Source organism: Monodelphis domestica, chromosome 1 (genome assembly GCF_027887165.1).
Source record: "Monodelphis domestica isolate mMonDom1 chromosome 1, mMonDom1.pri, whole genome shotgun sequence".
In the NCBI taxonomy this organism is placed as follows: Eukaryota; Metazoa; Chordata; class Mammalia; order Didelphimorphia; family Didelphidae; genus Monodelphis; species Monodelphis domestica.
The window spans coordinates 721957760-721971169 of NC_077227.1; the positions used below are offsets into that span (position 1 = coordinate 721957760).

At 36.0% G+C, this 13410-nt stretch overlaps 1 protein-coding gene across 5 annotated transcripts in view; it reads left to right on the forward strand.

The window, feature by feature from the left end:
- LOC100616797 (zinc finger protein ZFP2-like) overlaps window positions 1-12292 on the forward strand; it is a 28285-nt gene extending 15993 nt beyond the window's left edge. For all 5 annotated transcript variants that reach the window (XM_056812860.1, XM_007477664.3, XM_056812846.1 and 2 more), the window contains one exon: window positions 1549-12292. In XM_056812860.1, coding sequence (XP_056668838.1) covers window positions 1549-3452 — 1904 coding nt within the window. In that variant the 3' untranslated portion in view covers window positions 3453-12292. The remainder of the gene's footprint in view (window positions 1-1548) is intronic.
- The last annotated feature ends 1118 nt before the right edge of the window (window positions 12293-13410 follow it).

The window sequence follows — 13410 nt, forward strand, 5'->3', positions numbered from 1 at the left end:
GCATTCTAGTCAAAACATTTTGGCTCTTAATTCTGTAATCAAATAGGTTAGTTATCCCTCTCACCATCTGGACATTTGATAATTTCAACTAGTCAGTGATTAAAATTTTAATAGGTCCCAAGAGCACCCTATTACAGAAGCATCTCCCAAGTTGATATCAGAACATTAATGGCTGCTTTTGGGGTTCTGTAATTTCATTTAAGCAGGTAGAAGCCTGCTTTTCTTTATTACCGTCTAGCCCAGAAGTGTCAAATTCATGGCCCTCAGTCAGTCCCTAAAACTCGAGGGCTGTGGAACCATATTATATGTAAGAAATGTTTAACAAAAGAAATAAAAATGCAGGGCAACATATAATGTTAACCGTGGTTATCTAAGTCACTATGAGGCCCACATGGATCAGTTTCTACTTGAGATTAATAACACTGTTCCAGCCCATGCCTGTCCTTCTTATCTGTGTGATTAGTATGAACCACAATTTATTGTTGATTCATACTGAGCTTGTGGACAACTAAAGCAGGTCGTTCGAACATAAATTGCTGCCCAACTAAATCTCTCTCATACATATTTGCATATTTCATGTCTCAATTGTTGGACTTATAATTATCCTTGTAAAATTTCATATTGTATATTCTGACCCATTCCGTCAGCTTGTTAACTGCTCAACATTTTTTTTATCCTGATTTATTAATCCATTAAATCATTCTGCATAGTTTTATGTTAAGAACAATGTTGGTAAAATTTCAGCTATAATTTCACCACCATTTTTTTTTGGTAAAAATATAGGATTAGAACCAATACAAAGCTCTAAGGTATAAAGTAAAGAAAATAATTACAGGTTGACAACAACTTCTTACCCATGACTCTTTTGGGGTAGGCTTATTTAAGCAGCTACAAATCTGTTGGCCTCTATTCTCATCTAACTTGTGCATCTTCTTGTCAACAAAGATATCTTTAGAGGTTTTGTCAGATAGCTTGCTCAAAAAGCAAGCTGTTCAAAGTAGAGATTTTTCAGTTTTACATATAATCCTTTTTTTTCCCTTGCCTTACTCATTTTATAAAAGTTCTCACTTGTTGTTCATTGAGTTCAAAGTAAAAAAAAAAATGATCTTCTGACCACCTACTGGTTTGCTGTAATCTAGATCCCCAGCAGTTCTGAAACTTTATAAAGAAAATGAGACTGGTTTTTACATCATCTGTTCTCATTGATTTGATGTGTTTTAAGGAAAACACATTATACTTTCTTGTCCTCATAAACCATCTCTTTAATAATAGATTCTTGAATTTTGATGGAGAATTTGTTCAAGCTTATTTTTATTTACAAGAATTCATATATTTCTTCTTTCTGAATATTTACACATTTTCATTAAGTTCTGGGTAGTGAGGTGCTCTTTATTCTCTCCTTCCCTTTGCTGTCCTTCACTTCCTTAATCTTTGTTCTACTTTTTCCAGACTTAGTATCATTCACTCTGAATAAGAGGTAAAACCTAGTTTAAATCACTTTTCTTTCTCCTAACACTGTAGAAATTGACATTTTTCTGTTTCTTTCAGATTCCCTTATTCCGAAGACAGAATATGAAATTGAGGAGTCAACTCCAAAGCAGTATATTTCTATGGGAGAATCATCCAATGAGACACTCACAAAGGAGGGTCCCTGGAATTCCACTTTGGGAGAAGCTTGGGATCTTGATGTCAGGTTAGAGAGTCAAAAGGGAAACCAAGAGAGACAGCCAAGGCAGGTACCAGTCACTCACGAATATAGTTTATTTGGGAGAAAGCTCATTCTGGGGTCTTTCCTCATTCCACAATTGAGTTTTCCTAGAGGAGAAAGTCTCCATAAATATGACACACTTGGAGAGAGTTTCAAACAATTTTCAGACTTAATTAAGTATAATAGAATTGAATTAGGGAAGAAATTGTGTAAATATAATAAGTATAGGAAACCCTTCAATTATCAGTCAAATCTTATTCATTACTATAGAACACACACTAGAGGAAAACCTCTTAAATGCAATGAATGTGGCCGAGCTTTTAATAGCATCTTAAGCCTCACCGTACATCAGAGAAGTCATGCTGGAGGGAAACTCTTTATATGTGATGAATGTGGGAAAGCCTTTAGCCAGAAAGAAAGCCTTGATACACATAAGATATTTCACACTGAAGACAAACTCTTTCCATGTAATGCATGTGAGAAAGCCTTCAGTAACAATTCACGCCTCGTTGTGCATCAGAGAATTCATACTGGAGAGAAACCCTACATATGTAATGAGTGTGGAAAAGCCTTCAGCCAGAAGGGAAACCTTAAAACGCATAAAAGAATTCATACAGGTGAGAAGCCTTTTGAATGTAATGAATGTGGAAAAGTCTTCAGCAGTAATAGACACCTAACTCGACATCAGCGAATTCATTCTCAAGAGAAGCCCTGTGTACTGAATACCTTTGGTAAAGCCTTCAACACCACCCCTTACCTTAGTAGACGTAGAATAATTAACAATAACAACACTGGAGAAAAACCTTTTAAATGTTATGAATGTGGAAAAGGCTTCAGGTACAGCTCCTCCCTTATGCAACACCAGAGAATTCATACTGGTGAGAAACCCTTTATATGTAATGAATGTGGAAAAGCCTTCAACCAGAAGGGAATACTTAATACACATAAAATAACGCATACTGGAGAGAAACGCTTTCAATGTAATGCCTGTGGGAGAGCCTTTAGACACCGATCATCCCTTATGCGACATCAAAGAATTCATACTGGAGAGAAACCCTATAAATGTAATCAATGTGATAAAGCCTTTAGCCAGAAGGGAGGCCTTAATGCACATAAGATTGCGCATACTGGAGAGAAACACTTTGAATGTAGTGAATGTGGAAAAGGCTTCAGATACTGCTCATTTCTGGTGCAACATCAGAGGATTCATACTGGTGAGAAGCCCTATATATGCAATGACTGTGGGAAGGCCTTTGGCCGGAAGGGAAGCCTTAACACCCATAGGAGAATTCATACAGGTGAAACTCCTTTTGGATGTAATGAATGTGAGAAAGCCTTCACCAATAACCAGAGTTTAGCTCGACATCAAATATTCTCTCATATTCGAGAGAAACCCTTTCATTGTAATGAATGTCAGAAATCTTTCAGCCAGAGAGGAGATCTTAATAAACATAAGAGAATTCATACTGGAGAGAAACCTTTTCAGTGTGAGGAGTGTGGCAAAGCTTTTACCCGTAGTGAAAACCTCAAAGGACATAAGAAAATTCATACTGAAGAGAAGCCATTTCAGTGTGACGAATGTGAGAAAGCTTTCAAATGGAGTGGAAACCTTAAAGAACATAAAAAAACTCATGCTGGAATGAAGCTCTTTGAATGGAATGAAAAAGGAAGTGTTTTTGGTCCAAACTTTGTGGCATATGGTGAAATTCATAACGGAGAGAAGAAACCCTTTGAATATAAATAAATCTGAGAAGATTTTCAGAAACGGCTTATTCTTTAAAAATTTGAGAATTTCTACTGTAGACTATTTCAATATAAGGAAACTGGGAAAGCCTTCAACAGAAAACTTTATTGCACGCCCGATAATTCATATTAGAGAGAAAAATTTTCATGATTAAAAAATGTGAGGAATTTTTCAATTTGAGAAGAAACCTGAAGAATATAAGTAGATTCATAAAATAATATAACCTGGATTTGTGATTTCAACAGTGTAGAAACTCCCTCTACTAATGTGGAACACAATCTATTTTATAACATTGTCTTAGAGTTTCCTGACACTCAGAAATGTTAAGTGACTTGCCCAGATAGCATCAGGCTAGGGCTTCTTGACTGGAGTTTTATGCTCTATCCACAATACCAACTAATAACCTCTCAAGGATACTCATACTGGAGAAAAACTCTTTGAATGTAATAAATTTCATAAAGTCCTTAGCAATAGTGCAACCTGTAGTAATCATCAAAGAAATACTGAAGAGAAACCCTTTCAGTGAAATAAATGTAGGAATGCTTTCACTTAGAGTAGAAACCTGAAGCACCAGAAGTTGATTCATATTGGAGAGATTCTTTGAATGTAATGAATGTTGTACAGCTTTCAGGCTGATATAAAAGCTTTGATACATATAAGAAAATTCATACTGGCTAGAAATCTTTTGATTGTAATGTATTTGGGGAAATTTTCAATCTAGAAAACCTTGTAGAACCTTGAATAATTCATATGGGTGAGGATGGTCATAAATGTAATGAATGCGGAAATGCCCTCAGAATGAGCTCATCCCTTATGAAGCATAATGACCCTGGCAAAACCTTTGGATTCCATTCTTCATCAAAATTTTCATACTGGAGATTAACCATGCATTTAATCAAAGGAATGCGTCTTCAAGTTTTATCATCTGTTAAATATCGGAGAGTCAAGATGTCAAGTTTTGTATCAATTAAATTGTTTGTTGCTTTGAGGGGGAAAAAATAGCCCCATCCTCCTTTATGTTCTGCTTTTTGGTTATACTAGCTACTAATCAGGTCCAGTTGCAAAAGTGTAAAAATTGAAGTGCTGCCCAAAGTATAGTTCTGATTTTTTTAAGTATTTTTAGTAAACACACCAAAATATTAATTAGCATTAACATTTTATAACTTCTTATAGCCAAGAAATAAAGATAGAGAAATGTCCTAGGATGATTCCTCCCTCTCTAAGGGATGTTTAATATGGAAACTACCTCTTTGGAAGTTCTTCAGAAATGTAAATTAATTATCCTTAGGCTTATCTGCATCAGATTCATACATACTGCAATAGCATTATAAAAAGAAAGAAACTTTTTAAATTACCAGGTACTGACTGGGCAACTTGATGGTTCAGTAGATAGCCAGGCCTGGAGATGGGAGGTCCTGGGTTCAAATTTGACCTCAGACAGTTCCTAGCTGTGTGACCCTGAGCAAGTTACTTAACCCCAGTCCTTCTCTCTCTTCTGTCTAGGAACCTATACTTAGTATCTATTTTGAGACAGAAAGTAAGGGTTCTAAAAAAAAATTACCGGTTGAAATGCTATTTTGGAACTGAGGGATGAAAAGTAGAAAAAATAACAAATGGACTTTAAGAAAATTTGCTTCCTGATTCAAAGGAGCAATGTAGCAACTCAAAAGAACTCTAGATCACTCTGGTGAATTCTAGATTTGATCTTCATACCACTAACTGGTTCTTGAGTGGGCATGGAAACTGGCTTATTGTTTCCTCATCATTTCTAAAACCATTATCTCAAGGAAATCTGAACCTTATCAAGATTCCCAAGGGCAGTAGAGTAAGCAGTAAAACTTGTACAAGTAAGGCAACATTATATATAGTAAATAGAGTGCTGGATTTGGAATAAGGAAGATGTGGGTTCAAATACCATCTCAAACACTAGCAGTGTGACCATGTGTCAAGCCCTTAACCAATATGGGCCTCAGGTTCCTCATCTATAAAATGGAGTAGTTGGACCTCTAAAGGCCTTTCCAGCCCTTGAATCTATGATAAGCCTATGGAGACTGGGAATTGGATTAGATTCCCTTAGCCTTGGCAGGGTATGTGTAGAAAATTCAAGCACTTCTTCCTACTATTAGGATAAAATTAGATTTTAGGTCTGTTAAGTAAGTTTTAATAAATGAAGGACATGAGAGAATTCTGTAAAGCTGTCTAAGGCTCAGCTAGGAATTTAGAGCAGAGATGATGCTGGAATTCTGTGGAATGTTGGAGAGAGGGTGTAAATTCACTGCCACTTCTGGGAGTTTGCTCTTTCTCTCTGAAGCTATCCTGGTTCCTGTGAGGGTGCTATCCTGAGCTCTGTGGTATATTCCCTATACAACCTGTGGGAAATGCCAAATCTACATTTTGGGAAGAGTGAGCCAATGCTTTGACAGTGGTGGAAGTAAGAAGGCTGGCAGAAATGAGCAAGATCTTTCCTTGTCTCTCTGAACTTGACTGAGTGGAGACACTTTTGGCCCAAGTTTGCCTGGAAGCCAATTTTGGCCCACTAGGGCCCAACTTGGAGGCAGCATATAACTTAATCAATAAGAATATTTGGAAATAGGTTTAGATCAGATAGATTGGAAATTAAGATAGAATAAGAAGAATAGGAAAGTTTCTTTCGAGTAAACTTAACAGACCCCAAATCTAATTTTATCCTAATACTGCCCAAAGATTCAGAATTTTTCTTCTGCAGCTATTGATCCTAAAGAGTACATGTTGATTTTCTACACTTGATTTTGGGTTCCAGGATAAGAATACTTATACTTATTACAAGATATCAGAGGGTTATTGCCTCCAACCAATTTGAGAAAGTTTGATGAGAAGTCAGGGCTTTCCCTTAAGTTAGGAAACGAAGTTCTTGAACCGACAAAAATTGTTTCCTGCCTCATTGGGAACAAAGGCCACACTAATTAGTCAAGTTCCCTCCAAAATCCAAAAGGTTCTATAAATAGGTTGGAGACCAGCAGCTAGGAAAGTTTCTGCAGAAATAACAAGAGTGAGATAATATATCAACTCCCACCACCATCAGAAATATGCCTCAAAAGCAATTTCAGTTACCCTAAGAAGAGTGGAAAGGAAACTCCCACAAGTGTTCCAAAATAACATCAGAAGCTTACGTGATGGACTTATTTCCCCTAGATGCATCCATTTCCCCCTTGCTCTCAAGGTGATCATCTTATTAGACCTTAATTTCTGTGTTGGCTATGGTGGCATCTATTATCTGTCACCTAGCCTCAGTGGCAAAGAAACTGGGTAACTAGATGGTGGGGAGACCCAGAAATACAGAGGGGAAGAAATTTGTGTAGTGAGTAAAAAAGGAGTGGTACAAGCTCAGCTGTAGTCCTGCCTCTGAGGAGTTTCCTCAAGACAGATATCCACTTGGATTCCACCCCTTAGCACCTCACTGAAGGAAATTATTGAAGTGGCTCAGATTTGATTATGTAAATAGACAAGAACAAGAAGCCATGGAGAAAGGGATCAACAAGGTAATGGGTCTTGATTAAAAAAAATGTATAAGGGACAATAAGCAGGAAGTCTAGGAGGGAAAGGTTGGATATAAGGCCAGCTTCCAAGTAGAAAGAGTCAATATATTGAATCTAATAAAGAAGGAAAAGAAGCAAACAATCTAAAAAAGGATAGAACTACATATGTAAATATTATACAATGAATGATTGGTACTAAAACAATTTCTTCAAGAGAAAAAACAAGGAAGGTAAAACACATAACAAAAAGAAAGTAACAAAATCATTATTTAATAGTTTACAGGGAAAGATAAGATTTTTAAAAATCACCTTAGGAGAGAACAAAGAGAAATAAGAATTTATATTGTTTGGACTAAAACCCCTTTACCTCATACGTAAATCACTGTTGGGAGGTGGTGGGCAAGGAGTTGCTTGGCCAGGGGAAAATGAGAGTGAAAAGAGGGGAACCAAAGATACCTCATTATTAGCTTGGGAGGAAAAGGGGGATTTCTTTGATCAAGTTAGAAAAGATTATTAAGAGAAAGGGGCAGATAGGTAGGAAGAAAACTAGAAGAGACCAGCTCCACAAGAGAGACCCACAGCATCAGAGGCTCAGAGAGGTCAGGAATGATGAAGGTTGAAGAAAGGCTATTGGATCAGCCATCAGGAGACCCTTAGTAACTGGATAGAGCAGTTTAGGTTTGATGATGAGGTTGGGAGCCAGAACTAAAGACTGAATAAGAATAAGATATCCTGTGACCACAAAAATGTGGTTTTCAAGACTTTGAATTGCCAAAACTGTAAAGATAATTTTAGTGTCTTGATTTTTATCAAAAACAAGTGGTCACCATGGGAAAAATTCCCAAATATGAAAATATATCCAAGTCAGCTGGATTTTATGGAGATTTTAATTAATACAAATGAAGGAATTTAAGGAAAGAGAAAGAGACAGACTAAGAGGAAATAGAAGGAAAAGGCTAGGGCCTAGGCCTTTTCTCTTTAAGAGAGAAACTAAGTCAGTCTTTAATCACTCACCACAATATTTTTTCCCAAGCTAAACTCCAGTCCTTCATTATATCCTCAACTCCTGAACTGAATTTCAGAGACCCAGCTCTGACTCCTGACCTCCAATTCAGTTTCCAAAGCCAAACTACTCCAGAGGCCTCAAGCTCCTTCCTTTTAAAAAAAAATTTCTCTCATATCACCTCCCCTAAATTTTCACGTTTACCAATCACAGTAGATGCTTTTCCTAGGACTGCCCATTCTTAATTTTCACTACTCTTTAGTTCTCACCTTCTCTGGGTAGATTATATTTTCTGAGTACTTCACACCTCTTTGCTAAGCTTGCCCTTTGTAAGTTGCTTGACCTTTTAGTGATTAATTTGACCTTCATAGGTACTTAGCACCCTTTTGTATTAGATCTAAAAATAGACCTAGCTTAAGTGCTTGGCCTCACTATAAGTATGTTAGGGACTTTTTCATTGTTCAGTAAGGAGTTTTACAACTTTATCTTCTCCTAAAGTATACTTAAGTATGGGTGGAGTAATGTTAGAGTTCCCAATACATTCCTGACCAAGTAACTTCATTGTTTAAAATGGGGAATAGCCTTAACCAAATGTTCCAAGGTAGAGTCTGAGAAATTTTAAGATTCACATCCTATAAAACAGAAGACAGAATGGCTTGTACCATACCACGAAATTGCCTCCAGAAAGCAACATTTCTAGAAGTCAGCCTTTGCAAAGGGATGCTTTTCAGAAAAACAACAGACCAAAAAGAAATGGAGAACAAAGTGACTGAAATCTATAATAGCGCTATTAGATGAATTGGTCTAAAGTGGGAACAATGTTTTTGTTTTCCAGAAGCCATATCTCTTAAGAGGGTTGATTATAAAGCTCATATATGGAAGATTCCCTTTCAGAGTAGCCTAGCATAGGAAAGGAAAAAAGATGGAGGACAAGTTCACAGCAGACAGCAATCTATAGTCTAATCCAGGAGGGGAAAAGGAAAGAAGGAAAAAGTAATTAAACTCAATTTGGGACAGGGCACAGACCTTGGGAGGGGAGTCGTGGGTGCATCTGTGGAAGAAGACTGAGCAATTTAACAAACAAAACTCATCTCAGAAACCAAGAGGAGAAGGAAAAAACATTTGTAGGAAAGCACAAACCTCAACAATTGAAGTCTTAAATGTGAATGGCTTCAATTCCATTCAAAAAGAATGGCAAAATGGATAAGAACAAACCCCAACAATTTACTATTTGAACATGCCCAAAAAAAGACAAAAAATTAAAATGAGAGGCTGGGAAACAATATATAATATAAAAAAAAGACAATATAATCAGGCAATTTTTAAAAAAGGAGTTACTATCATGATATCAGGTACAACAATGAAAATTAACACCATAAGAAAAATGGAAAAGTTACATGATGTTTAGAGCATTATAGACAACAAAATAATATTAAATATACACCAAGTAACTGTGTAAGCTTTGAATGATGAAACCAACTGAACCGGAAAAGGCATAGATAATAATGAAGTTGTAGTGCCAGATTAAAATAACAAAAAGAAAATAGCCAAATCACTTACTGAGAAATTTAGTTTGCAAAGATTATGTCTTCTGAGGGAGAACATTAAAGAATATATAAATATCTTAACATAACATGCTTTCTTTACAAACATTGAAGGGTAGTCAGGTGACTCAGTGGATAGAGCACCAGACCTGGAGTCAGGAGGACCTGAGTTCAAATTTGACCTGATACTTCCTAGCTGTGTGATCCTAGGCAAATCAGTTTTTAACTCAAGTTGCCTAGCCTTTACTGCTCTTCTATCTTGGAACTGATACTTAGTATGGATTCCAAGACAGAAGGTAAAGTTTTTTAAATTATGTATGGGCAAGGACATGAAGAAATCGTGAATAAATGGAAAATGTAAGAATATTAAATAGATACCTTATTAGATCATAATAAGGAAGAATTGATTTAAAAAATTGGACCAAATAATGATTTCTTGGATAATGATTGTGTCAAGGACAAAATATGGTAAGAGAATGAGGAGTACCAGGAAGATGGTTGAATGGGAGTTAACCAAAGATGCCTATTTCTCCTCACCACCCCAAATAATTAAAAAGTGCCCCCAAATTCAGTAATGACAGAAAGAAAATTTTTAAATCTGCCATAAGGTAATCCTTAAAAAAAATGTTGACTGAAGATAAGTGGGCCAGCTCATCTACTCTTAAGAGCATTGTCTTCCACACATGGTCCACAACTACAGTTGTCCTGAAAGCCTCATGTCAGCCGCAGCTTTGGGCATCAATTTTTATAGTTAATTCTTTGGCAGTGTCTCAGTGTCTCTGCTCTCAGATTGATTTGAAGGTTGTTAATTAGATCAGTCTCAAAGCTTGAAAAGAAAAGAAGGGTATGGTGGTGGAAGAATAGGGAAAATAGGGGCCCAATAGCACTGGTTACAATTTAATATTATACAGGATAAAACAGACATGCAGTAGAAATAAGATGAATTGTAGGAATTGTAGAAAATTTACAGGTTTTCTTTTCATCGTTGTCCAGATCCTCAACAAAAAGAGAAACCTTCATCATCATTATGATGTGAACAAAGAGGTAGGAGGGAGGGAGATGGGTGTTGCAAGAAGATCTGCTGAGAAACAAAATTTTAGAGTATATGGTGTCTCTCAGAACAGTCATGTGTCTCAGTATATTAACTCTCACTGTAGGGAGAATGGTTGGAGCCTCAGAAGGGTCATGTCTGAACAAGAGTCAGAAATGGGCTTAGACCTTCTGAAGGAGAGTGCTATGATATAAAAAGGAAGAAGCAATGAGGAAAAATAGAAAGACCAGGATCTAGCTGCCTAGACACAGGTTATAGATGATTTCCTACTGAATTCAATGTCTTCTAAGAATTAGCATTTCCAGGAATTAGTTATAATCCCATCCCAGAATGGGTAGAAGAACAGCATTAGAATGAAAGCAACACCAGAGGCATCAAAGTGAAAGAGATGGAAAAAAATAGCCATCATGGGTAGCAAATATCATGGGAGTCGGCTACAACTACTGACTCAACAATCACTTAGAGAAAAAACCTGTTGAGCTTAGAATGGACAAGTAGAAAGGACTGTGCAAGCAGATTGGAGAATCAACTGCTTAGAGATCATTGAACTCAGGGGAACTGATGAGTTCATGAAGTGAAGTAGCATAAAGGGAACAGAGAAGAGGGCCTAGGACAGAGCCTTGGGGGACCCCACATGTAGTGGGCATGACCTGGAGGAAGATATGATACTTCATTTTTATGATCCTGAATCCTAGAGTAGTCCAGGGCTGTTGCTGAATGGTGCCTTATTAATACAATTGCAGCTTTCTCAATTAGCTCAAGGAACCCCCTCTGTTAATTAAATATTATTTGTTATATAAACTGGAGTAACCTTTCCCAAGAATGTTTATCAAATTAAGTCAGCAATATAACAGAGATAGAGATAACTTAGTATTTTGTCCATGATGAAGTTCATAACCATTTACCTCTAATCTCAGTATCGACTTCTCAGCAAGCTCCAAACCTTGCTTCCTCTGCTCTGGTCATTTAACTCAATCCTTAGAACTACCCAAATATCTAATAGGTGAGCTTTAGACTTACTTTGTCTAGTACCTGGCCTCCATAACACTTTGTTTTCCTCTTATGACTGCTTTCGTTAAATCCTGTAAACTATGATATGTTGTCTTTATTGTTAATGTTGTATTAAATCAATAAGCATTAATTAAGTGATTAATCTGTGTTAGGAACCATGCTAAGCCTGTAAGATACAAAAATTATCTTTGAAAACAATTAAGAAAATAAAGACAAGAATGGAAAATGATCAACCCTAGAAGTATAAAAGAAGATACCCTAAAAATTAAGAAAAAAGTTGAGAACCTTCTAAATAAAAACTAGAGAATTTATCAAACTCAGGAGTTAGTTTGATTTAAAAAACTACTACACACAATTCTAGCAAAACCATGGATTCAAAGGAAATGGATGAGTTTACAAAAAATGTAAAATACCAAAAGTAGTTAATGGAAGAAATCAAGACCTAAACACCCAATCTCAGAGAAAAGAAATTGAGCAAGCCAAATTGGGGTGCAGATCATTAACAAATGGATTTACAAGAGAATTCAACAAAAATAAATAATTCATACCGATACTATAAAAAATATTTTTCAAAATAGACGCAGAAGGCATTCTATCAAACTATTTTTGGGACAAATACAACCTTAATTCCAAAGCAGGAAGAGACTGAGCAGAGAACTGTAGATAATCTCACTAAGGAATAATGATTCAATAAAAATTTCTTTTTTAAATGACAATTTATCATTCAAAATTTATTTTTCCTATTAATTTCTATTGATATATTTTATCTTCACATCACCTAAATTTCTCCCAGTCTTCCTCCCTCTCCTTTCCTCTAGACATTCTATATAACAAATAATATTTTTAAAGAGAAGAAAATCAACATAAATAATACATTAAGAAAATCTGAAAATATATGCAATGTTCCACATGTATGGATCTCCTACAAAGGACTTAGTAGGATATATCTTCTCATATTTGTTTCTTTGGGGCAATGTTGGGGCAAAATTTCTTTATAATTTTGTAACATTCACTTCAATTGCTTTGTGGTTCTTTCCATTTACATTTTTGCAGTTTTGTACATTGTTTTTGGTTTTTGTTTTAAATAAGTTTTTATTGATGTCTTTTGGGTTTTTTGCATCACCACAAATTCTCCCAATACCCTTTCTCATTTTCCTCCCAGAAGGCTATTTCATATAACAATGATAATAGCAACAAAAATAATCTTTTGAGACAAAAATAAAAAGAGGAAAAATTTCAGCATATGTAATCAATAAATTGAAAAAGTCTAAAAATATATGTCGTGCACCAGCTAGATGATTCAATGGATGGAACATATGATTTAAAGCCAGGAAGCTGTGAGTTTATGTCCTGCTTCAGACACTTCCTAACTATGTGACCTTGAGGAATTCATTTAACTTTTGTGGGCTGTAAAATGGGTATAATAACATAGCTCATCTCCCTGGGTTGTAAGGCTCAAATGAGTTAACATAGCATAGATTGGCACAGTGCCTACCTCATACTAGGCTCAAATAAATGCTTGTTCTTTTGTACTTCCTACATCTTCAAAAGAGGAATGTGGGAGTATCTTCTCATAACTCTTCTTTTAAGCCATCTTATCCTTAATCAGGCTTATTATGAGGTTGTTATGAAGATCAAATTAAATACTTATAAGAATACTTGGCTCGGTGCATGGCACATAGTAGGCACTATATAAATGCCTTTTCCCTTTCCTTCCCTTCTTTATAATTTTGCAATGTTCACTTTTGATTTGTGTATATATGTATGTATGTGTGTGTGTTTCTTTCCATTTATATCATCATGTGTCAGGTCAGGGCAAGTGGGGGCAGGGGGC